Raw genomic sequence first — 26,276 nt, forward strand, 5'->3', positions numbered from 1 at the left:
GTGGCCACTAGAAAAATTTAAGTTACTATAGCTTTGCATTTGTGGCTCCCAAGCTCTCTCTCTTGGACAGCCCTGGTCTTACGGGAGCTGAGCTGAAACACATTGGTTTATCAATTCAGCATTTATTGGAGTCTATTTAAGAGACAGACTTCAGATAGGAAGTTTTTGGGGACTTCAGATAGGATGGGAAGGGGGACAGATACAGCAACATGGAACTAAAATTCATGGTGATAAATGTTTGAGTTGGTCCATGTTCCAGGGCTCGGGGCGGGGGGGCTGAGAAGAAATCTAGGAAGGCTTCACAGAAGAAGTGACTTTGGTGTTAAGCATTATAGGATGAGTAGGAGTTTGCTAGATGGATAAGGAAGAGGAAGAGCACTCCATGCTCAGGGAACTACCCATGCAAAAGCTAAGAGGTTGACAGGTGCCCAGGGCATTTGAGGGAGTCAGGAAATTTACTGTGGCCCAAACATGATTTGTTGGAGGAAGAGGCTAGAGATGGAGCTGGACTGGGTAGAAGCTTAAATGCCAGTCAAGTTTCGACCTGGGGGGTGGGGGGCTGAGGCTGGGGAAAGACTCTTGGGCAGGAGGAGGTGGCTGGTCCCAATGTGGGTGAGTTCACCTACCTACCCACCCTCCTCAAAAGCAGAAAAAGGACCAGCCAGACCAGACCTTGTTTGAACGTGCAAAGCAAACGCTTTTATTTCGGTGCTCATGCTTTGTGGCTCAAAAGCACATCTACTTCCTGCTTGGAATCCAAAAACGTTTATAGAACCATAGAGAATCACTGCAACCTTTGGAAGAACATATACATGTGGGCTTATTTTGTGATCCTTCCCTGTGCAAATCAGAAAGTTCTACGTGCATCAGAATGACTTTCTCCAAGTCCCCCTCTGAGATTTTGGGGGCCCTGGAGGCTGTGACCCCACCCCGGATAGAGCATTCTCCTTCATCCCTCTTTCAGCCCAGTCACATGGAAAGAGTGAGAGATAGAGTCAGAGATGACAGCCCATGGGCTCTCGGAGCTTAGGGCGAGGGCTGTGTTCCTGGGCCCTAGCCCTGCAGAAAGGGGGTGGCTGAGGCGCTAACTTTGTTGGTTAGTGACCAACACAGGCAGCTAAGTCTCTCGTGAAGTCTAGGCATTGCAGTGGGCGGGTTCATGGGTAGGACAGGGGCCTCTGGAGCTTTCTTCCCCAAAATTGTGGTCTGAAGGAAGGTGCCTGGGCACAGGCAGGGGACCCAGACAGGGCTAGGGGTGGGAAGGTTTGGTCATGGTCAGGGTTTCACACTCAGAAACATCTAGGCCTGTGGCCTCAGGCTCTGTGGAGCTAGGGAGGAGGACTTGCTGTCATTTGCAAGGCTGGGTCTTATAAGCATTGGAAGAGCAGAGCTGAGAGGGCCTTGCTCATGAGCTGGGTCAATACTCCATTGCCCAATGAGGAACCCGAGACCCAGAGAGAGGAAAGCAGTGGCTGATCGGACTTGGGGCTCAAACCCAGGGCTCTGACCCCTCCAACCTCCTCCCCACCTTACCCCAACTGTATCATTTCTGCTCAGGTCCCAAATGGCCTCGTTAATATTCTCAGGTCAGGGCTGGTGCCATGAATGGGGAACTGGACTCGGAGTCAGAAGTCCTGGGTTGTGTTCCAGTGCCTTCCTACTACCCAGCCTTGCAAATAGCCTGCTGGTGCAGAGTGAGCTGCCTCTCCCTCCTCCAAGCCCCAGTGTCTTCACCAAGAAAGCAGCTCCTACTCTGCAATTTCCCATGGTGACTTAAATGGGTCAGTAGCCATGTGAGCACTAGCAAGCACAGGAAGTGCCCGGCACATCGTAGGTGCCTCACAATGGTGGTGGCGGGGAAGGTTGGGCCAGGGCTGCTGGGATGTGAGGGGACCTCGGGTCTGGCCTTTCCTGGGACTCCACCTGCACCTGCTCTGGTTCTCCCAAGGGCTCCTGGGGCCTGTGTATTGCCTGGGATCTGGTCAATGGGCACACTGTCTCCCTTTGCTGGTTCCAAAGGGCTCTGGAGTAAACCAAACAATATGGTGGGTGGTCAGCGGTTTCCAGTGGCATCCGGGTTGTAAAGGGAGGCATGGGTCCCTCCTCCCCCACCCCAGACCCAGTCAGCCAAGGGCAGTGCTCCTAATGGGGAAGCACAGAACATTCTTCACAGTTAAAGGGAGATGGGGATCCAAGCTCAGAGGCACAAGATAAGCCAGGAATACATTCCATTCCAAAGAACCCCCACAAGCTCTGAGGTCTGGGGCCCAAGAAGGGGCAATTGGTGCATTAGCTTGGAACAAAAATTGGGGTCAAGTTAGGGGCTCTTAGCTGGCTGAGGCGGGGCTGGGCACATGGCCCTTAGGCGGGACCGATGATGATGTTCCTGAAGCCTTTCACGGCCTTCAGCTTGTCACTCTCGAAGTTCACCACCAGCTTATGGCGGCCCACGTGGCATGGCAGCAGATCCACTCTCACCTTGACCTCCTCCCCCGCCGCCACGGGGTCCGGGCTGTGGAGAGGCCAGGATGACGTGTGACTACTGGGGACTTAGCACAGAGCCTCAACTTCATGCAACAAGAACAAAATGGGCCCACTCACCGCTCTCCAAGAGCCTAAGTAACCTGCTCTCCCACGTGCAGAGGGGCCCGCGTGTGTGTGCGTGTGCACAGAAGTGGACGCTGTGCTTTGGGGTAAGAGTGGGAGCACTCAGGGGACTCCATGTGTGAAAATGCACTGAGCTGTACATACAGGACTTGTGTTATTTACCGTATGTAAGTTACCATACAATAAAAAAGTAAAAAAAGGATCGATGTTTGTATTTGTGTATGTAGATAGGTATCTATGAGGACACACCCACACGTGTACACTCGCACACATTCCAGATGTGGATGCTTGTGTTTACATGAGGCCCTAGAGGCGGGTGCTTAGCGACTGAATGTGTTAACTGTTCAGGTTTGGGAGGACACGGGCACAGAATGCAGCTAGAGTGGTACGGGTGCTCAGGGAGGATGCGAGGGTGGGAACTGTGCCTAAGGGGCTGGGGAAGGGTCACATGGTGTATTAAGGCAGGTGTGTGGGTGGGTGTGTGAGAGATGAGAGGAGGGAGTTACTGGCCAGGGTTTGGTGCCTGCAGGCAGCCCCTCCCTCCACCAGCACCTGCCCTGTGCTCCCAGGCCCACCAGCTGGAGTGACCGGCACTTACACGTCCATGATCTTCTGCTCCTCCATCAGGCCGGCGCCCTCCATGGTGAAGGTGCAGCCTAACAGGGGCGTGGGGAGGGGGTTCCGCAGGGATGCCTCAGCCATCAGCTTACGGTTCTGCTTGGGCTCTCCCAGGATCTGGAAGACGGGACAGATGTCAGGCGCAGGCCTGAGGGAGAGGAACCTAGAGACCCTCAAGGGCAGGCAGGGGCCTGGCGGGGCCATCTCTATATTTGCTGCGATTTGGCCCCGCTCTGGCACAATCGCTCCCCACCTCTGTGCCTGTTTCCTCATCTAGAAAACACGGACGTTCACGGACCTGCAGTGAGGCTCCACGTGACTCGGGGGATGTAGAAAGTGCCTCCCTTGTTCTAGGGCCTGGATGGAAAGATCACAGGCTTTGGGGCCAGGCTGATCTCTACCCCTTCCTCACTGTGTGACCTTGGGAAAGTAACTACCCCCTCTGAGCCTTGGTTTCTTCTTAGGAGAGAAATGCCTGGCTGCAGGGCTGTCCTGAGGATTAATTGAGCTAATATGTGCACGCTCCTAGCGGAGTGTGTGGCATGCAATGCTCGCTCCCGCCCCCTCTTGCCCTTTACCACTTATTTGTAACTGCAGCATTTGGGATTCTGGGGCTGTGGCTCCTCCAGGCGAATCACTATGATGCCGACGATGATGGTGATAAGAATAGTCAGCCCTTATGAGCCCTTATAATGCATTTCCTGGGATGCACATTTAATTCGTACAGCACACCTAGGTGCTAGTATTAACTCCACCTCGCAGACAAATAAACCGAGGTCCAGAGGGGCAAAGTGACCTGCCCAGGGCCACCCATGCACAAACCCAGGGAGTCAGACTGCAGAGTCTGTGCCCTTAAACCCTCTGCCTCTCCCTGCCCCACTAGGGCCCCAGGGCCTGGGGATCTCACCTTAGCTTTCAAGGGTCCATGATTCTGAGATCCCTAATTTCCACCACCCCACCACCACTCTGGGATTCTAGGATTCATTCCTAGAGGTAGGAGTCCCAAATTCTTTCAGCTTCATGATGCTTTCCTTTGATGAAGTTAGGATTTGAAGAACCCTGGGGCATCAAAGATCTGGAGGTGGCAGGGCTGCTGGTATGTGCATGTGGGGTGGGGGGAGCTGTCCTGGGACCCCGCCCCCAGCCCCATACCCTGCCCAGCCCATCCCGTACCCGGATCTTGATTTCTGGATTCTCCAGATAGATGTCCCTCTCGGCCAACAGGTAGCTGTTGGCATCCGGCTCCATGAGGAGGCCCCACACCTTGATGAGGTTTGACTCGGTCAGACACTCACAGTACTTCTCATAGAGGATTCGAAGTGGAATGCTCTTCTCTGCAGGAAAGGAGAGGGAAGAACACTCATGATAGCTGATTTACGGCCCCCATCTCTCCCATGGCATCTCCACGAGGCACAGAGAGGGGAAAGAATGTGCTTGAGGTCACATAGCTAGTGAACGAATAGGCAGATCCCAGGCCTTTTCCCCCATCTGCCCTGGCTCGGGGGTCCCCAGGAAGGAGCTGGGAGGGGAGGCGGGACAGCTGGTCAGGGAAGTGTTGGAGCTCCAACAGGCCTGGGTTCTGATCTTGCCTCTTTGCCCTTAGCCAGCTGGTGATGCTGGGCAAGTCACTCCACTTCTCAGGACCTTAATTCCCCCACATGAAGCTGGTGGGATTGTACCCATTTTACAGATGAAGAAATACTTCCACCAGTAAGTGCTCAGATCAGGAGACCTGGTGCAGCATGGCCACTGACTGGCTGTGTGACCCTGGGAAGGTGACCTCTCCTCTCAGTTTCTCTTCTGTTCCCTGGGACATCTGGCACCTGCTGGGAGGAGCTAAGACCAGAGGACACTTCAGAGCAAAAGCCACACAGTGAGGAGGGGATGAGAAGAGCCAACCCCTTCCACCGCGGAGAAGCAAAGTGGGGTTTCTAGCCCCGTTTTTCTGACAACACTGAGGCCCAAGGACACTAGGGGTCAGCTTGCAGGAGGCAGGAAAGAAGAGCAAAGAGCACAGGCCTGAGAATCTGCAGGCTTGGCTGCGAAGTGCTCGTCCACTCAGTCTCAGAGAGCCTTGGGCAAACCCCTTCTGGAAGGCTCCTTGGACCTCCCCTCAAATGGGAGCACTGGAGGGCTGGTGTTGGGGCTCAGTGGAGCCCAGCCAACCCCGGGCCATGATGGGAGACATGGCCGCCTCTTTTCCTGCCTTCTGTGCCCTCACTCCTCTACCAGGCTCCAGCCACTCGCCGGAATTTGCACACATCTGAGGATAACCTCATTATTTGCTCATTGTTTTGCTCTCAGTCCACTCGCCTTATACTTTTTAACCTTTTTTGCCTGTGGACGCTTTTCCTTATTTGCGGCAAACCAGTCTCATTTACTATAAATAGAAGGTAACTGGCAAAAATAAATATAAGCCAAGTCATGCTCGTTCAGTTCCAGCTAGATATTCTTGTCTGCCGAGGGCTCTGCGCTGAGGCGGGCGATCGGCGAGGGGTAGGGGTGCTGAGCCTGCAAGCGCCACTGAGATTCTCCTCACGGCGTCCGTCTGAAAGACGGTGGGGGCCTGGGCGCCTGGGTGGCTCAGTCGTTAAGCGTCTGCCTTCGGCTCAGGTCATGATCCCAGGGTCCTGGGATCGAGCCCCGCACCGGGCTCCCTGCTCCGCGGGAAGCCTGCTTCTCCCTCTCCCGCTCCCCCTGCTTGTGTTCCTGCTCTCGCTGTGTCTTTCTCTGTCAAATAAATAAATAAAATCTTAAAAAAAAAAAAAAAGATGGTGGGGGCCTGACGGACAGCCACCTTCTCGCTTCAGGTCAAGGTCTAAGCCCCGGCCTGCCCCACGCCCCAGCTGTTCGTTCCCGGGATGGATCTGCCCCAACCTCTGAGCAGACGACGTGTGGGAAGAAAACCCAACCTTCTGCCAAAAAAGACAGAAAGGAGTGAAAATCCCCTGGTCAGGGCCTGGTGGAACCAAGTGGAAACCGGCCAGCTACATGGGAAGGGATAACACTGCCCTCCAGGAGCTTAGAGGATGTGGCCCCAACTGTTGACTTTTCCAGAAGGCTGAAGCCAGGGTGGGGCCGAACCTTTGAGAACCTTGGTCCATGGAAGGATCATGGCCTTGGCTGAGAGAGGAAAACATGTACAGCCAGTCTCAGTCGTTCCTTAGATGACTAGCCCTGTTCTAGAAAGTGCTCTGGGCGTGGCCGCAGAGGCACAGTGGCCGCACTCTCAGTGACCCACCTGGAGGGGTGAGGGGAGGAGAGAGAGCACAGGTTGGGGCAGGAAGGGGAAGGGAGAGAAGCAGTGCAAGGAGGCAAGGGTGGGGATGGCTCTCTGTCCTAGGCCCGGTTTCCTATTCGCACATTCTGGAAATTCCCCAGATCTTATCACCAAAGAATAACAAGCAAGCCAGCCAAAGTCTGGGGTCTTGGTGGGGGGCGGGGTGGTGAAAGCATCTATCTGAGGCCGAGCTTGGCACTGGAGGCCTGACCGAGCATCCTAGACTAGCCCCACCTTGCAGCCCGAGGGCAACACACAGGACCTCTGCCCTCCTCCGCCCTCTCCCTGCAGGCTGCGCCCCTCACGGGTCTCCAAGGCAGGAGGGAGCGCTCTGCCGTGAACACATCCCCGGGATGATGGGAAACACCGACAGGCTTGGCTGAGCCTTGGCGGAACAATGCTCCAAGGGCCCAGATGGTAACTGGGTAGCAAAGCGTGACTCAACAGGAAGGAAGTTCTTCTGGCATCGTTGGCCCCGGGCTGGAGTTCACCTAATGCCTCACATTCCAGGAAAGACAGTTCCTCCCTTTGAAGCGGTTCCGAACATGAGAAGAACCTGCTGGTGCACAGTCACACCCCGGGGCTGGTGGGCTCTTCAAAATCAAACAGCCTTCCTACAAGTGGGGAACCTGAGGCCTGGAACGGAGAAGACAAATCCCCAGGGGCCCACAACCCATCGTCAGAATGGTTAGGAACTAGAACTTGGGTATGCTGGCCACGAAACATACCCGTAGGGATGGACCCCTGCCGAGGTCCCCCGGGGCCGGGATGCAGAGGTGACAGCTGGGTCCTTCGAAAGCCATTGGGGTTGGGAGGGGCTCAGGAGCCACTGGGCCCAGCACCGAGACCGCCGTCTGGCACAGTAGGTGTTCAGGACAGACCCTCAGGGCTTCTCTGCCTTCCCATGACCAGGCCCCATTTTATACTTTCCAGATATTTCCTGAGCGCACGGTCTCCTCCAGTCCTTCCAGCGGCCCATCAGCACGGTGTGCTGTTGCCCCATTGAATGATGGGGGTGATTCGAGGCTCCGAGAGCAAGTTCATCCCACCCAGGTTTGTACATTTAGAAGGTGGGGGAGGCCAGAGGCAAAGCCAGGCCTGGCTGACCTCAGAACACATGTTCTAGCAGCCCGAAGTGTTGGGGTCCTGTCCTGGTGCCACTGGCTTTGCCCCTGAGGGCTTCCCCCTGCTCAGGGACCCTGCTAGGCAGTCTGCTCTGGGTATGCGGCCCCAGGAGTGCCCGTGGTAGGCCCAAGATAGAGAAACCAGGAGGTGGCACTGTCGCTACCACGGACTCCAGGCCTGAAACACAGACAGGCCTTCTGAGGAACTCCAAGGCCGTGGCCCTCACGCCGGACCACTGGGGGCCAAGGGCAGAGGCAGAGGTAATGAAGGGGAGGAAACATGCGTCTGACAGGCAAGAGTAGGGGGCCAGGCGAGGGCAAACAGACTCCATAAACACAGAGCTCTCCGCGCCCTGGGCCTCTCCACCAGCTCCGCATGTGAGCATGCCGGCTCCCGGGTATGGAGCACCTACTCTGTGCACGGCCTCCCCCCCCCCCCCCCCCCCGCCTCACCGGACAGTCCTCCGCGGCAGGGTCATGACTGACACGGGCCTCATGGGGACACTGAGGTTCAGGGAGGCAGCCGTTTGCCCAGGTGACCCAGCAAGTGGGACCCTCCTCACTGAGGCCCCAGGATGAAAAGCGTTCACACTGCCCCTCAGGGGACGATCAGAAGACCCCGCCACCAAGACCCCTTTGCCTCCTCAGGCCTGAAGGCTGCCAAAGCACAAACCAGGATCAGGTGGCTGGGGGGCAGGACACCAGGCTCTATGCTGCCTCACTAAGTGACCTGAGTGGCCACAACCCCTCCCAGGGCCTCAGGCTTGTGTTTAGGAAGATAATCGGGTGCAGCGACCAAGCCAGGCAGGGAAAGAGACCCAGGAGGCCTGTGTACGGGTTTCTGACCAGGAGCCTTGAGCGACAGAGGCTCTGTCCGGGGGCTGCCGACTGGGTCGGCTCTTTACATTATTTTGCCCCAGAACAGGGCAGGGGATCTGCCTCACAGGGAGGCCAGGGCGGAAGAGAAGTTCAGGCCGGGAGGAAAACACTTCCTCCCCGGGGGCTGGGCCGTTCTCCTCTTCCTGCTCCCAGAGCTACACTGCCCAATAGGGCAGCTTCTGGCCACAGGCGGCTGGTTAACTTGAAGTGGAATTAAAACTCGAGTTCCACAGTTGCACTCAGTTCGTCTCAAGTGCTTACCGGCCACATGGAGCTGGCCGCCAGCGTCTGGATAGCGCAGACGCAGAACAGCTCCCGCATGGCAGAAAGTTCTAGAACCCCTTCTCTCTGAGGCTGAGAACCTCCCGAGGGACAGGAGAGGTTCTCGCAGGGGCCGTGGGGGGAGCCGGAGGGAAGGAAAGAGCTGAGAGCAGGCAGTACCGCATCCAGGGAAGTAACCTGAGGTCCCATGAAGGTGACATGGACCAAAGCAGTATAGTTGCTAAGGGTAGAGGTTCCAGTCTCAGTCCTGTCCCTTCCTAACTGTGAGGCCTTGGGAAAGTTCCTTAACCTCTCTGTGCTCAGTCTTCTCATGGGGAGAATGGGGCAATAAAAGAATCCACCTCCCACTTTTGTTATAAGAATTAAATGGGTTGCTCGTTATAAAGGACGTGGGCGGGGCCTGACCCAGAGGACGTGCCACAGAAACATCTGCGAGGTCCACTGCACCTGCCAAGTGCTGAGGTCACTACCTAGCGCATCATTGCTTGGTGGTCAGTAACTGCCCCAGGAACGCAGGGCCTCACCGGACAAGGGCTCCAGGGAAAGATTGAGCAGGTCCTTGATGCCACACTCAGGCCCCAGGACCCCGTTGTAGCTGACGGTGCGGGCATGCAGCAGGAGACGGCAGGTGTGGCTCTTGGCTGTGTTGTTGGTGATGTAGGCGAAGACGTCAAAGTCACTGCCCATGTTCATGCTCTGGCCCACGCGGATCCGCATGGCCACCCCCGTCTCCACTTTTTCAGTCAGCTTGTTCAGGTGGTTGGCCCTTTTGAAGGCTTCTCTCTCCTCCAGGGACCCTGTGAGGATGGGGAAGAAAGCTCCACTATGGCCCTCGAAATAGGGACCAAGGACAACAAGGCTGGGGCAGGGTGAGCTGGCTTTTCAGAGTCCTGGTGACTCAGAGCAGCCCTGGAGGAGCCCCTTGTCTACCCTGCTGTGCCAGGAGGACGGAAGAATATTTTATTTACTTTCCACAAGTAAACTCCCATACATCCCTCAAGACCCAGCCCCAAATGACACCCCCTCCTCCAGGAAGCCTTCTCTGACCACTCCTGCCCCAGGATAAATGAGTCACCATGTCTTCTTGAGTTTCACCTGTGCCTATTGCCTATCATGCTTTTCACTTAACCAAGTTGTTTTCTGTTTATGTACTTAACCCTCTTAAGCCGCTCAAAGCCTAAGACTGTATTTTACTTATCTCTGTCATACCCAAAGCCTCTAACAGTGCTTGGGGGATGGGAAACACCAATAGGACGATGCAAACTTTCTCACCTCCCAGTGTTCGCCCAGGGATTACTTCTCCCTGAAATCTTTTCCTCCTCCTGCCCTACCGGTGAAGCTCCCCACTTCTGTGTCCCATCTACCTCTCTCCTCTGCTCCTTTTTATTTCTTCCCCGGTGTTGCTGGGTGCATATCTATGTCTCCCATCAAACCATCAGCTCTAGACCTTTCAGAGACCAGGGGAAGCACCTCTGCCTTCTGTTGTCTCCCTTCCAGCTGGAGTATGGCTGCTTGTTCCTCAAACCCTGGGACAGCGCCGCTAAGTCAGCGGGAGTCAGATGAAGGCAGGAGTGATGTCTCCTTAGGCACCTAAGCGAGCCCCCCTGGGCTCCCGGATGCTTAGAAAACATCTACTGTATTGAATTGGCTGCTGGTTGTGCTCCAAAACAATTTAAAAAAATAGGCTGTGTCCTTTCTTCCCTCTCCGGATTTAACACGAGATGTGGAGAGCGGCTTTGCCTTTGTATTGGATTGCAGCTCCCTTACTAAGTTGCTCTTGCCCCGTTTCTCTCCTCCTTCCCCATCCATCTTCACGCTCACCTCCCCAGCTGTGTGTGAAATACTGCACAAATAAACACTACAGTGTTCCTGGAATCTCTTTTACAGGACCCGCCCCTCTGGACTTTCAAGCTGTTCTAGTCCAAACACATTGCAATTACAAGAAAAAGGGGGAGGTGGGATAGCCCATCTTCGGTTGGAGGTGCCATTACGGCAAATACTGTTACAAAACAACACAGACATCATTAATCTTTCTGTTCAGATGCCTGCGTCTCTGACATAACTGGCATCCCTTCAGTCGTATTTAAGTCAAACCAGCCAAAAAAGCAAGGCTTAAAAACCCCATGGAATCCCTTTGTGGAATACAGAATTCTTTTCTTAAGTGAATACTCCTCTACTACTGTCTCCCAGTGTGCTTTTTTCTAAGAAAAATGTAAAATGGAGAGTAACCTACAGGTCCTTATTGTATGCAGGCTGCCAAAGAAAACACGCATGCACGCGTGTGCGCACGTACACGCGCACGCACACACACACACACGAGCCCGCTGGCTGGCAAAACGGGCGGGCAAAGACTCTGGGGAGCCGGGCACCTACCCTCCGGGTACTTGTAGTTGTGGGTGATATCCTCCCGCTCATCACGGCCCACGCTCTTTGTGCTGATCTTCATCCCCACGGTCTGGGAGTTGTTGGTGGACTTGCACAGGGACCCATCGTCCTGCAGGATCCAGTTCACAACATCGGCATTGACCTCAGCAAAGACAAAAGGAGCGTCGTACTTGATGCTCAGGTCACCCTCCTTGATGGCACAAACTGGAACTGGGCCACAGCAGTATGTCCCTGGTTGGGGGTAAGAGGAGACATGGGCCTGGACTGAGGGGAGGGTGGCACCCTCTCACACCTTCCACATTTCTTTTTTTTCAAAAAGATTTTATTTATTTATTTGAGAGAGAGAAAATGAGAGGGAAGGAGCATGGCGGGGGAGGGTCAGAGGGAGAAGCAGACTCCCCGCTGAGCAGGGAGCCCGATGCGGGACTCGATCACGGGACCCCAGGATCATGACCTGAGCTGAAGGCAGTCGCCCAACCAACTGAGCCACCCAGGCGCCCACACGTTCCACATTTCAACCACACTGTTGCAAAGAATCTCAAGCCCATCCAGCCCTTTGACTTGGGGACTCCATTGCTGGGAAGGAAGGCAGCAGAGAGTAAGAATTGAGAATGGAGACTCTGGAGCCCGTCCAGCTTCTGGGGTTCAAATCACAGCTGGCCTCTTATTAGCTGGGTGACCTTGGGGAAGCGACTTAACTTCTCTAAGCCTGTTTTGTGTGGTGGGGATATCCGTATGCACCTAATGAGGATTCGGGTATACTAAATGCTATCTAAGTGTCTGAAATATAAAATAGAAGTGGATCCTCAGGCATCCCGAGGAAGGGAGGGAGCCATGCGGTAGAAGGCAGTGCATCCGTCTGTCCTGCTTCCTGCCCGCACAGAGAGCCACACCCGCCCATCAAGGTACTCAGGGAGTGGCACGTTGACTGAATGAACATGAGAGCTGGATGTTTCTCTCACTGGGGTTCACAACTGCTTCAAACTGGTCACAAAGTTAAATGTGGAGGGCTAGAGGCTGGGTAGCTTACTACAGTATATCCATTTGATGCAACACGGTAACATTCATTTAAAATTAAAATCATGGAAAACTATGTATAGAGAAATGCCAAGGACATATGGAGAAGTGACAGGGCCCAGACAAAAGGCCACGTGCAGCCGGAGATCTTAACGCAGGGACCAAAGACCCCCAAAGCACTGCAAATAGAATTCAGGGGTCCGTGGACTTGGATGGGGAAAAAAATTACATCTTTGCATCACTGAATTTGGATAATGCTTCCTTCGATTGTGAAAGCAGACAAACGATAGTCTTAGGTGCACTTCTGACTTCTCACTCATAAGGAACACAGACACTTATGTATCACTTTATAGCTGTCATAGATCACTGGAAATACCGCTTGAACACATCTGTACCAGTACTTTATGGAACTTACTATCTCTACCACTAGATCTTGTTCTGTAGACCATATATTATTATATCATAGTTATTTTTTTTAAATTTTGATAACCATGTTTCAGTGCGATTGGTTTTCTTTGTTACCCTAGGTAATATATTCTATGCATTTAAAAATATTATTCTCTTGGGGGGATGGGGGTAACTGAGTGATGGGCATTAAGGAGGGCACATGATGTGATGAGCACTGGGTGTTATACGCAACTAATGAATCGTTGAACACTACGCCAAAAACTAATGATGTACTATATGTTGGCTGATTGAATTTAAATAAAAAAAATAAATACAAATAAAAATATCATTCTGAGAAAGGATCCATTTGGTTTCACCCAAATTTGCCTTGGTGTTCTGTCTCTTTTTCTCTTTCTCTTTTTTCTATCTCTTTCTCCCTCTCTCTGTCTCTGGCTCTCTGTCTCTCACACACACACCTACAAACAAATATATAATAGGAAATTACTGGAAGCTGTGTGTGAATGTTAATGACATTTCTTTTGAGGGGGAGAGGACAAAGATGCTGTTTGATTTTTTTCTTTGTGCTTTTCCATATTTGCTGTTTTCCACAATGCATGTGAATTACTTTTCAAATCATAAAAGAAGCGGATGGTACACTACGAGTGAAGACCCCCCACACTCGTGCAGACCAATCAGTGGTCTCTGGAGTCAGCCAGACTGGGGTTAGAACCTGGCTCTGCCTCTCCGGGCTGAGGGACTGTGGGGGAGTTCTCACCAAGCCTCAGTTTCCCCGTCTAGGGAAGGGGGCCACGCCCACCCACCTTCACTCTTCTCCTGGGGTGTGGGGTCGAGGGCCTGCCACCCCTCGTAGCCAGGCTGCAGGTCCGGCCTGCTCATCCATGACTCGGCCCAGCAGTGGTAGTTCCTGTGGGAGAAATGAAGTGAGGACTCACACTCCTCCCGCGGGCAGTCCACACTCGCCTGTCCTAGGCTCAGCCCAGAGCGTCCCCAACACTCCTCCGTGCTCTTCCTCCCCTGGGCCCCAGCCAGGTGCTCACTCCTACCTGGGGAGTCACTGTCAGTGCCTCTCCCACAGCCCACCCCTTTTCACTGGCTCCTTGAGTCCAGCTGATGGGACCTCCTTGCTTCTTGGCTGTCCCTTCTTTTCCAGCTCCGGGGCTCTGCCGCGTTTCAGGCCTGCCTGGGCCACACCCTGGCCCCCCACCTGCAATCTCTCCCCTTCTGATCTGCTCCAGTGTCATCAGTGTCCCTCTCCCAGTTTGAAGCCTTTGGTGACAACCCGTTGCTTTTGGAGTCAAGCCCAGACCCTCTAACCTGGCATTCCAGACTCCTGAAAAATCATTCCCCTGACACCTTGTCATGCATTGTTGACTTTGTGTGTTGACTTTCCCTCCTTTGCTCATGCTGGGGCCCCTAACTGGAGAGCCCTCCCCAGGCCCTGTTCCCCCTTGTCCAAATACTGTTCAACTTCTAACCCCAATTCAAATGTGACCTCCTCTGAGAAGTCTTCCTAGGTTTCCCTTCCAGGGGACCCTCCCCAGTGGGGTCTACGCCTGACCCCGGGCCCCAGCTTACCAGATCATCTCGCTTTTGTCCTTCTGGATCTCCCCAAATTTGTTGTAGACATACTCAATGAGCAGGTTGCTGTTCTGGTCATGGGCCGAGTTAAAGTTGGTCACCACTCGGGTGGGGATGCCAAGGCACCGCAGCACTGGGGGTGGGGGAGGGGACAGGATGGAGAGAGGGATTAGGGGATGAGCTGAGGATCTGGAAACATCTGCCCTGCTCTGCACATCCACATGCCCATCTGTATCCCAGGCAGCACTGTACCCATTATCCAGGTGGTGAGGGTGGGCACCATCCCCTTACCTGGATGATGGTGCCCACCTCACTGGTCACTCCATGTCTACTCTGCCTCCTCACATCACAGCTAACAGAAGAAGCCCCCAAAATGCAAGTCTGACATCAACACTCCTCTGCTAAACCTTCGATGGCTCCCCATGGCCCTTGAGGTCAAGGCCAGACCTCTGGCTATGGCCGCTGGCCCTACATGGTTTGGCCCCTGACCATCTCCTGCACACTTTGCCTGAGCCACACTCGCTGCTCCTCCAGCACAATGCCACAGGGCATTGCCATACGCTATTCCCTCAGCCTGGAAGGCCACCCACCAGGTTTAGATTGCTCCACCATTTGCAGTCATAGCAAGATTGGGGATTCATCATCCTTCACAATGGACGGGCATGTGAGGGATCCTTTAATTTGTCCTCTGAGGGCAGTGAGTGATCTGTCTTACTTTACGTGCCCAGAGCCCAGCACAGGCCTGGCACAGACAATTTTGTCAAATGGATGAAGGGGTGGACGAAGCAGAAAGAGGAGGAGGAAGAAGGGGAAAAGGGAAGAAGGGCAAGAATGGTAGAGATTAGGGCAAGGAGCACACAGTGGAGCAGGCAGAAGAAGGAACAAGGGTCCGGGGGGCCTTCCATGCAATGCCAGTTGTTTTGGGCTGTGTGGCCTGGGGCCAGTCCCTCCAGTTCTCTGGGCCTTGTTTCCTCCTCTACCGCACAAGGTCATGGTACACACGCAGGGCCCGCAGTCGAGCTGGGGCACCGTCGTGGAAGGGGAGGGCCCTGTGCTCGCGCCAAAGCATAGTTTACAGAGGTCACAGTGACAGGGGAGGGACAGGGGTCACAGTGATGGGGGGGACAAAGAAGCTGGACAGCAGGTGACACCTACAGACTTCTGAGGAGGGAGGGGGGCCCGGGGCGGGATTCGAGCCTGAATGGCGGGGTGCTCCTGACAGGCGGCGTTTTGGGTGCCTTTCCACTCCCTCATTTTTTAATGAGTTTTTTATGTGTTTTGTGAAAGTAACATACTCTTGGGGTGGGATAAAGGAAATAAATAAATCTTTTTTAAAAAGTGAGAAAAGGGGGCGCCTGGGTGGCTCAGTCGTTAAGCGTCTGCCTTCGGCTCAGGTCATGATCCCAGGGTCCTGGGATCGAGCCCCGCATCGGGCTCCTTGCTCTGCGGGAAGCCTGCTTCTCCCTCCCCCACTCCCCCTGCTTGTGTTCCCTCTCTCGCTGTGTCTCTCTCTGTCGAATAAATAAAAAATCTTTAAAAAAAATAAAAATTAAAAAAAAATAAAAAGTGAGAAAAGCCCTACTGAATGGGACTTTTGCCTTTTAGTTTTGATTGAGATTGAGTCTTGGAGTTGGTGCGTGGAGTGTGTGCATGTGTGCGTGCGTCTGTGCGTGAGTGTGTGTCTGTGCGTGTGTGTGTGTGTGTGTGTGTGTGTGAGGGACCTTTGTCCTGTTGCCCTTGGTCCACTGTCAAGCAGGGTAAGAGGTCCCGGGATGGCCCTGGACGAGGGCCCCTGGGAGCGGGAAGGAAGGACCGTGTTGACCCTCCCCCTCCTGCCTGGTGGCTCCCCCTGAGGCCCGGGCAGTAGATTCTCTGTGTCCCGACCCCAGGCCTTGCCCCATGACATGACAGGCCTCAGGATACAGACCAGGCGTGGGGAGGAGCAAGGCATCACCCCTGTCCTAGAGCCGGTGTCTCAAGAGGGCTTGTCATCACAGGCTCAGGCCAGAAGGCTGCCCCAGAACCGGGAACACCTGACCTCAAGCCTGGCCGTGCCGCTCCCCAGCTGTGTGACCTTGGGCAACCACTTCCCGTCTCTGAGATTCCATTTCCTCTTTTAAGAGGGGCCAAAAATAGCAGCTTTTTGGGATGTTGCGGTGATTCAGAGAGGCAGTGGATGTGGCAGTCTCGTCTGCCCCGTGCCCAGGGTGGAAGAGCAGGGTGCCACGGTGCCCGTCACTGCAAACATCCATCCAGTCACGGTGGGCTGACTCTGGGACATTTCAAAAATGCTCCAGGGTCCGGCTGAGGAATCCCAGCTTCCCCCAGAAGCCCACAAACCCAAGCCTAACCTGAACCAGAGACTGTGCGAAGTGACATCTCCCCGTGAATTAGGTCCGTCACCTCTGTGTCCATTTCGTAGGTGAGGATACAGGCTTGGAGACCCCAGTTCTCTTGCCCAAGTCCACCCAGGGACTGGTGGCAGAGCTGGGATTCAAAACAGGCAGCGGAACACCAGAGTCCCTGGGCCAGTCCAGCAGGCGGCTTCCTGCAGAAGCCCCGGGGGCCTGCTCATCCAAGTCACTTTTCCCCGGCTGTCACACCAGGCCTGGGAGAAGGCTGCAGGGACCCAGACTCAGCCCTGGCCTTGGGGAGAGAGGGGTCTGGAGCAAGACCTCCAGAGGTCACAGCCCCAAGGGAGGGAGGTGTCCACGGGTGAGCTTGGGGACCCAGGCCACAGATGGTGGTGGGTCTCCAGAAAATCCTTGGGGTTCTCTGAGGAGGCATTTCAGGCCCCTCGGAGGAAGAGGTCTGGGACAGGGGAGTTTGCACAAGAAAAGGGAATGCACAGGTCCCAGAAGCAGGCAGTCATGGTGGTTCGGCCATGCGGAAGGGGGTGCAGAGACAGCCCAGCTGGAAGCCCGGGCCTCACCACCCCTACCTAGACTGCTGGTGCAGAGGACAGCGCTGGAATGCCCCGAGGCCCTTCCCTGAGCCTGGGCCCTGGTGCTGGAGTCAGAGAAGCTGCAAGTCAGGACCAGCCTCTTAGAGTTCCTGAGCCTAATAAATAATAATAGCAGTGGTAGTCATCGTAATAAGAATAATCTAACAGCACGAGATAAGTATTTGCTGTTAGGCGTCTGAAATCATTTCTAGCACCTCATACGTTATCCTCACAGCTGCCCCAGGACAAAGGCACTGTTAAAAGTGCCTTTAAAGTCCGGTTCACATGTAACAGAGCTGAGGCTCAGAGAGGCTCAGTGATTACCCGGGGACACAGCTGGTAAGAAGCAGAGCTGGGACTGAGATTCAGGCCTTGACTCTGGAGTCTATGTTTTTGTCTGCTATAGGATACAGACTCATTCTCAGATGCACCATCCCCAGCCCAGAACAGTCTTCACCATTCTCTGGGCTCGAATATTTAAGATTTTTTAAAGATTTATTTTACATTTTGGGTTTAAATTGCTTTCTCTTTCCGCATCTACATTTTAGAAAGGGCTTTCTCTTTCTTGACATTGCTAATGACTGTTATTATTGAGTTACTAATAGCTAATATTTACTGAGAGCTACATTGGGCTGAATTCTGGGCCGAGGAGTTTTCTATCAACCCACCCTAGGAGGGAGGCCCTCTCGCCCCCATTTTACAGACCAGGAAACCGAGGTTCAGAAGGAAATCATTTGCTCAAGGTCACAGAGCAGGTGAGTGTTACTGGGGATTCTTAATTCAGGGGTGCCTGGCTCCAAAGCCCATCTTCTCAACCCTGAGCCCAGGCTGCCTCCCAAATGACATCCCTTGATCCTAATAACCACCTGCAGGGTAGTGGTTGGAAAAAGGACCAGAGAGGGGCAGCCGCCGACTCCAGGCCTCGCAGGACGTTGGTGGCGTTGGAGGCAGAGACAGGACCAGAACTGGGGTCTCCTGATTCCCATTTGAGTGCTCTCCCTGCCCCCGTCCCAGGGCTCAGGGAGGCTGTGAACAGGTTCCAGTCCCGCCCCCCGCCCAGCGGGCAGCTCACCTGTGCAGGCCACAGCAGCGAAGACCCAGCACTGGCCATACTTGACACGCTGGCAGCCCGAGGTCTTCCAGCGCCGCAGGATGTCCACACTGCCGATCCAGAACATGGGGCTCATGCCATCCTCGTAGTTGTTGTCCCAGCGCCCCAGCAGCACACCCTGGTCATCATTGCAGTTGACCTACAACCAGCAGGGCATCAGAGGGACCAAGCCTGGGGAGCAGGTGCTGTGAGTTCGGTACGTGGTGAAAGGCAGGGAAAGGAATTTAGGAGAGGGAACAGCCCATGCAAAGATACCAAGGTGTGACAGGCTGGTACGTGGGAGATGGTTGGGGCTGGAGCCCGGGGTGTGGGAGAGAAAAGGGGATGAAGGGAGGAGGTGGTGAGGGGTCAAGGTCATGAAGGTGATGCTGGTGATGTGAATTGGTCCACGGGGTGGCAGGAGAGTGACAAGAAGTGATCTGAGTTTTACGAAGACCCCTTCCGGGCCCCTCCCCGGATTGTGTCATTCCCCTCACGCTCCCATTGCCTTGAGAATAAAATCCAGCCTCCTGACTGTGACCCATGAGGCCTGCATGGCCTAACCCCTGCCCACCTCCTGCACCCCACTCCCCCTCGCTCATTCCACTCCAGCCATGCCAGCCTCCTGTCTGCTCCTCGAACCTGCCAAAGTCGTTCCCTCCTCAGGGCCTTTGCACAAACTGTGCCCCCTCCCTGGAATGCTCTTCTCCCACTTGCTATATCAGCTTAGGGATCATCACTTAGGGGGGTCCCCCCCAGCCCCTCACCGAAGTTGGATTCTGCAGGTAGACCCTCTCACACCTCTGGCTTCCTTCGGTGCCTGCATCATCATTTCTGATTGTGACTCATTCCCACCGTATTTCTGTCAATGTCTGTCTCCTCCCACCCACCCAACCACGAGAATATAAGCCCTATGAAGTTAGAGACCGTACACGTCATACACCCAACTGTTTCTCCAGTGCCTAGGACACGGGTGGCATCTAATAAATATTTGCGGAATGAGTGAATGAATGAATTGCTTTTAGGGACCACATGACATCACCCTTATTTGTGTAAATCTTGTCTTTCCAAATACAAGCTCTCTTAGCTGAGACTTTCCCATCTCCTGGGACCCCCCAACCAAGCCCAGGATGGAGTGTGGCCTCCATCATCACAGGAAGGGGGGAGCCTACTGGGGCCCATGATGGGCCTGGACCCTGGGATGGGCCCTGCCTCTTACTCACCATGGCGCTCACCACCCGGCCCAGGTAGACAGGGTTGCTGCGGCGGGAGCAGTCACGGCAGGCATCCTTCAGGAACTTGGGGTTCATGTCCAGGAGCGTCAAGCAAATGTCTAGGATCCCGTCTTCAAACTGTGTTGGGGGAAACAAGAGGAGGAAGACGGAAATGAGAAGCCACCTCCTCCCGGAAGCCTGCCGTGCAGCCCTGCAGCCATAGGTCCTCTCTGTTCCATCTCACACACTAGGAAAGTCCGGGCGGGCTGGGTCAGCCACATCTCTGTGAGGCCAGCTCTGCCTGGCCTGGGATGGGCAATGGGGGGGACAATGACTGAGTTTGTGAGAAAGAGGAAGAGATGTACCTGCATTCAGGGCCTGGCTGGGGCGGGGGCGGGGGGGTGTCCTGGGAACGTGGAGTAGCACCCACAGCGTCCCTGGGGCTTCCCTCTCCTCAGAGTCACCTCAGGCCCTGCCATTGTCCCTTCCCCATATCTGCTGTGCCAAATATCTCATTTCCCCTAAGGCCTGACTCACCTGCAGAGCTGATGACAACCCTCTCTCCCCCCTGCCCCCTCCACCCCAACATGCTGCTCTGACTGGAAGTGAGGTAAATTGTATCTCGAAATCACTCCTTTGTTTCCACTGCACCTAGAATAAAAGCTAGACTTTGCCCTGTGACCTCAAGACCCTTCACAATCTGCATCCCACCCCATCTCTGACCTCATTATCACCATTCATTGCCCCAGGACCTTTGCACTTGCTATTTCCTTTGCTTGGAATGCTCTTCCAGCCACTCTTGTATGGCCCACACCTTCTCATCCTTGCAACTCAAATGTTATCATTATCAAAAGTAGGGCCCTCCCTCCCTGTCACATTACACTGGACCACCTGTCTGACCAGTCCAAAGGCGATCTGCCCCCTGGTACCCACCCTCTGTAGTGTTGTCCTAAACCAGGCTTCATCACAGGTCTCCCTCCATGGCTTTGAGCCCTTTTATGGCTCCCTATTGCCATCTGACTGACATTCACACCCCGGACCCTGCTGACTTCTCCCACTTCATCTCTTGGGACTCCTCCGGACATAAACTGCTCCCTGAGCTACAGAAGTCTTCTTAAGCACAAGATAAACTTTCCCACCTCTGAGCTTTTTGCTCAGGCCATTCCCTTTGCCTTGTATACCGTGTTTCCACTTCCTCCATAGCTCAGCTCAGACCTTGCTTATTTCAGAAATTGCCCTGATTCCCATCGGCAGTTATTCACTTCCTTCCTCTAGGTCTTATCATTCTGGATTGTGATGGCTTCCAGACGATTCACAAGAGCTGTGTCCCGTGGCTCAACACAAGCCTGGACACAGAATAGGAAGTCAGGAAAGGAAAAGAAGGACTTGGCTTTGTTCTGTTTCTCAGGGGAGAATACAGAGCCCTGGGAATTAAGAGCCAATTTACTCTGCGATGTATTTTTTGTATCCCACCCACACCACCATTTCATGTACGTCCCAGAGCAGGCTATAGGTTCTTGGGCAGATATTCTTGCAATTAGTATCCCCAGTATTCAGATGGGGAAACTGAGGTCAGAGCCCCACACCACACAGGGAAGACTTCCCTGTGGTCCCAGGGCAGGACTCTGGAGACCTGAATATGGAAACCCTAACCCAGGGGCTTTTGGGAAAAGTTTCAAGGTGAACCCCATCCCAAAAGGCCAACACCCCCCAACACCCCAGGAGGTTGAAGGGCCAGGAAGGAGTGTGAAAACTCTTGCTTCTTGAGTTTTCTCAGCAGTGTCTCAAGAATTTTCACGGGAGCCTGGATGGCAGAGGAAATGAGATCCCTCATTCGAACCACCAGCCTGGGCTGACTTGCTAGAAGATGAGGAACCACATGGAACAGAGATGTGCCATCGAGCGGAGGTCAGCCACGCCCAGCCTAGGCAGCCATGCCCCAGGTGAGCCATAGATTTATAAGAAATAATAAATAGCTGTTGTTTTAAGCCTGTAAGTTTTGGGCTTGTTTGTTATTCAGCAGTAGCTAACTGATACAACCAGTGGTTCACAAAGTATGACCACTGATCAGTAGCATCAGCATTGCCTGCGAACTTGTCAAAAATGCAAATTCCCAGCCCACACCCAGGCTTACTGAGTCAGAAACTAGAGGTGGGACTCAGTGATCTGTGTTTTAACACACTTTTCTGGTGATTCTGATGTATATTTGAGTTAGAAAGCCACTGATCTAGATAATGGTGTAAGGCTTCCCCTCAGCACACACAATGGCATTTCTGTTACTTTGGTATATGGCCTTGAATATTCCCTTTCTCCCTCCTGGAGCACCTGCTAGCCCCACAATTCCCAAAGGCTCTCCCGATTCTTTCCCCACTTTGAATCTGGGACTGCCATTCCCACGGTGGGTAGGGCAACCCTTTGCTGTATGACCTCAGGCTTGGGCCGGACCCTCTCTGATCCTCCAGCCATCTCAGGGCTCTTGAATCCCTGACAGCATGGGGTGGGCAGCTCTGAGACCAGCTCGCACCTCTGCAGCTTTGACTGCCTCAGACCCAGGGCCCCACACACAGTGGGCCTGCAGTGGTTGGGAAGGGCAGGATGTGGCCCTACCTGCCCAAAGTTCCAAGGTATGCTCTTGATGTACTTGACCGAGCCCTGGTAGATGAAGCCCTGCTGGGTGAGCACGTACTCCTGCCGCTCCTCCTCGGAGTCCAGGTACACAGCATCCGCTGGGGGTGGGAAGGAAGGGGCCTGAGCTCTGGGTGTGGCGGAGTGCAAGGTCCCCAGAGACATGGCCGCCAGGGGGCCAAGACCCAGGGCTAGGTGAGTCTTGGAGGACCTTCTATCTTTGAATCAGAAAAGCTAATCATTCATTAATAATCCCATACCCATGAGATAAGTGTTTTCAGCGAGTATTATCAGTGGCTGCCGTTTCTCTAACACTTGTCTGTAGTAAGTGTATGGCATATATTAATGTTTAATTTCCACAAGAGCTCTGTAAGAAAGGGACCTTGAAAGCCCCATTTTACAGGTAGGAAAACTGATGCCCACACAAGAGATAGAGGAGCCCTGGACCAGGAGTCAGGAATCTCCTAGCTGATCCTCACTTGTTGTGTGACCCTGGGGAGCTCACTTCTCCTTCTTCATCCCCCTCACTGTGTTCCCTGAGGGTAACATGGGATGCAGACCTGAAAGGTGCTTGGCAAGCTAAAGCCCTGAGCCGGTGTGAGAAGGAGCTTGATTCAAGGTGGAGAGAAAGCCTACTAGGGTTATTGGGGCTCAGGGGAAGTGGGGTCCTGTCCAGCTGAGGGGAGGGGGTGGTCAGGGAGGATCGCCCTGAAGCAGGTGCCTTGTGAACGCTGCCTTGAGAAATGACTATGATTTAGATACTCGGAGTCTGGTGGGATGACATTGCTAAGCAGAGGACCAGAGTCAGCCCAGGGACAGGTACTGGTACGCGTGGCACTTAGCTCCTCGTGGCTGACGACCACAGAAAAGAGTGCTGGGGCAGTCGGGCCCACGTGGCAGGAGGTCAAAAATCAAGCCGGCCTTTACCATGCCCCACTTCACAGGTGAAGAAACTGAGGCCGGGAAGAGGAAATCCAGAGCCTCATTATGACTTTGGTGGGCCCTGGGCATTTTTGCTTCTGTGGGCCCCTTCCTCCGTAAAAAATAGTAATAATAAAATAAAAATTAATATATTTTATGACTGCATTGGTATCATAACAAATATATTAATGTAACATATTAAAACATATTCTCTGACCTAAACTTTCATTTTTGTCTTCTGATTTTAAAAGAAATTAAAACATTTTTATGGGTCCCTAAAAATATGGTGGCACTGGCCTGGAATGCAGCTGCTCGGGGCCCTTGGGCCCCGGGGGCTCTGTCAGGCCCATCTGCAGCCCCCCTCTCAGTGCACGGAGAAAGCAAATGTGAAAGTGGTTAAGCATCTTTTGTCTTATACATACTGCACTGTGGCTCCCAGGACCGCAACAGAACTTAGCCTTCCGGCAGATGAACTATACAGTGGTAAGTCAGCTGATAGTGTGGAAGAAAGAAAAACCCACCCACGGTGTTTCGTCACTGGGGTGAGAGCGTTGTCCCTACCCCGACCCAGGTGGCAGGGACTTTGCCCTCCGGGGGCCTTGGGGACAAGGAAGTCCCCGCACATACTTGGCGCTCGCTCCGTCCTGTCCTCCTGACCTAACTGAGCTCAGGGGTAGAAGGCTCTGGTTTCAGGGGCAGGTCCCAAAGGGACAGCAGTGTTCCCACCCGGCAGCCCCACCCCACTGAGCCCAACTTCCTGCCTCCGAATCACCAGCTCCACCGCGCCCCCGCCCCCCAGGCTCCCACCCTGGGATGTGGGTCACTTTAGTCACTGTGCTGCTTGGCTGACAGCCACCCCAACCCGCAGGGTGGGGGCGGGGCAGGGCTGGAGGAAAGGCCAGAGGAAGGGGACATCCCAGGAACTTTGATCTCTGTTCCCTGAACTCTGAAACCCTGCGGTGTTGGTGAGTGGGGAGGGAGCGGGGGACTCCGGCGTCTTCCTGCTCTGTGCACCGGGCGGCCTACTAGCTGTAAGCTCTGCAGATTGACAAAATCAAAACAAGTCTACCGCGGGGTCCAGCAAGGCCACTTCTGTCCTGAGAAACCATTCCATGTGGCCCCAGGGCGTGTGAACAAGGGTGCTCCATAGACACCCTCCCTGTGAGGATCCAATGGGGACAACCTCATGTCCCGGGTAGAGGGCCAGATCAATGAACGGTCCACACTGGCAAGACACAGGGCACTCTGAGCTCTTAAAAAGAAAAAGCAGGGGCGCCTGGGTGGCTCAGTCGGTTAAGCGTCTGCCTTCGGTTCAGGTCATGATCCCAGGGTCCTGGGATCGAGCCCCGCATCCGGCTCCCTGCTCCGTGGGAGGCCTGCTTCTCCCTCTCCCACTCGCCCTGCTTGTGTTCCCTCTCTCTCTGTGTCTCTCTCTGTCAAATAAATAAATAAAATCTTTAAAAAAAAGAAAAAAAAGCAGGGGCGCCTGGGTGGCTCAGTTGGTTAAGCCTTGGTCTCAGGTCACGATCCTGGGGTCCTGGGACTCACATCAGGCCCCCTGCTCAGAGGGAAGTCTGCTTCTCCCTCTGCCTGCCACTCCCCTGCTTGTGTGCTCTCTCTCAAATAAATAAATAAAATCTTAAAAAGAAAAAAAGCAGATGTGTATGCACGCCAATGTGGAAGGATCGTCAGGATGTATGGTAGAGGGGAAAAGTTAAATAAGTTGTGGGTTAATGTATACTGTGGGATCCTTTTGTGTTTAAGAGAGACAGAGAACCCCATTAAGGTGGCAGTGTCTCTAGGCATATACACTGGAATCTAAGGAGATGAGTCCCCCAAGACAGCTAATAATGCTGCTCCCCAAGGAGAGTCAAAGCGGGGCTGTTTTCCTGCAGTGCTTAAAGCTTATATGAAGAGGACATCTAAAAGCCAAAATACATAAAAGAGAAAACAAAAAGTCTTTCCCCTTGACGGTGTTATAAAATGCCCCAAAACGGAGAAGAAGAAATAAAGCAGCGGCCCAGTAAGAAGCAGGTTGTCTGATGCTGGAGAGGCCAGAATTTGTGGCTGGGCTCCAGCTTTGAGGAGGGACACCCCGTTCCTCGGCTGGGGCCCACCCACAAGGCCTGTCTCTCTGCCTCGTTATGCAGGAGCAGGAAGGAAACAGATCCGGCTGCCCTGTTAGTCATATGGGGAAACTGAGGCCTGGGAAGGGGTGTGGCAGCCCCTGCCGCCCCCTTCCTCCTTGAGTCAGCCTCGGCTCTTCAAGCCATCTCCTCCAAGTTGCTAGTTTTGTCCAGCGTTGTCCACTTACTTCCTGAGGAGCTTCCCAAAGCCACGTGACCTCTCTGAGCCTGCGAGGACACTGACGGGCTCCCCCTTGGGATTGTTGAGAGGAAGCAGGGAGGAAGCGTGTAAGGAGGCACTTAGGTAACCAAACTGCTCCTGCCCACCGCTTCTGGCTACCTACCCCTCCGCCTCCCTCAGTTTCCCCTCCCCAAGCCCGTCTGGTGAAATTTCAAACAGAGCCCCATGAACCAGAACCGGGTGTCGGCGGTGAACGGAGGCCCCGGGCAGCCCCTGGGCACCCCATTCCTGAATGGGGCTCTGAACCCGAGACACCTGCGCGCCCAGGTCACAGTGCTCGGGGAACCCACGCACTTCGGACGCCGGGTGAGATGTCTCGGTAGCTGTGCGGCCTCGGGGAGGGGCATTTTGCTTCCCAGTGCCTTTCTGCCTGGGTAAAGGGGGTAACAGTGTGCGCATATGGCGAGGGTTTTGTGAGGCGGGCCTGAGGGGGCTTCCCTCAATCTTCTGCCCCATTCCCCCCGCCCCGCCCTCAGCAGCCCCCATGGGTGGTCTAGGCCTGCCCAGCTCCCCCATCCCCACCCTGCCCATGGAGAGTATGGCTCACCTGGGCACCAGGTGTTGAAGAGGAGCGTGAAGTGGCCCAGCACGAAGCTGGAGCCCTGGTAGCCGGTGGAGGCCTCCAGGCTGAGGCGGTACAGGCCGATGGGGGCGTTGGCCGGGGTGCTGAGCTGCAGCGAGACCACGCCGTCCTGTTGGTCTAGCACGGCGGCCGCCCAGGCACCCTCCTCCACAGCACTGGACAGCGGGAAGCGGGCCTTGGTCCCGGCCGTCTCGCTGGGGGCTGGGCCTGGCGGAGAAAAGGCCGTGGCCGTGAGCCGGTCAGACACGGGCAGGGACCGGGTGCACGCAGGGGGTCCCGTGGGCCGGGGTTTGAGGCCTAGTTCCGCGGCTGACCAGTAAGGGAACTTTGGCAAGAGGTTTCATCTCCCTGAGA

At 54.4% G+C, this 26,276-nt stretch overlaps 1 protein-coding gene across 1 annotated transcript in view; it reads right to left on the reverse strand.

Annotated features, from left to right (window-relative positions):
* Nucleotides 1-673: 673 nt before the first annotated feature.
* Nucleotides 674-26,276, reverse strand: part of TGM2 (transglutaminase 2) — a 34,642-nt gene continuing 9,039 nt past the window's right edge. Inside the window, exons 3-13 of the mRNA XM_028118732.2 lie at nt 25,887-26,129; nt 22,034-22,152; nt 19,436-19,564; nt 18,195-18,372; nt 14,176-14,311; nt 13,401-13,504; nt 11,164-11,406; nt 9,315-9,587; nt 4,399-4,559; nt 3,206-3,342; nt 674-2,512 (exon numbers count right to left, since the gene is read on the reverse strand). Coding sequence (XP_027974533.2) covers nt 2,362-2,512; nt 3,206-3,342; nt 4,399-4,559; nt 9,315-9,587; nt 11,164-11,406; nt 13,401-13,504; nt 14,176-14,311; nt 18,195-18,372; nt 19,436-19,564; nt 22,034-22,152; nt 25,887-26,129 — 1,874 coding nt within the window. The 3' untranslated portion in view covers nt 674-2,361. The remainder of the gene's footprint in view (nt 2,513-3,205; nt 3,343-4,398; nt 4,560-9,314; nt 9,588-11,163; nt 11,407-13,400; nt 13,505-14,175; nt 14,312-18,194; nt 18,373-19,435; nt 19,565-22,033; nt 22,153-25,886; nt 26,130-26,276) is intronic.

This window comes from Eumetopias jubatus, unplaced genomic scaffold (assembly GCF_037043125.1).
Source record: "Eumetopias jubatus isolate StellerSeaLion01/CBP00866 unplaced genomic scaffold, mEumJub1_p1.0 scaffold_9, whole genome shotgun sequence".
In the NCBI taxonomy this organism is placed as follows: domain Eukaryota; kingdom Metazoa; phylum Chordata; class Mammalia; order Carnivora; family Otariidae; genus Eumetopias; species Eumetopias jubatus.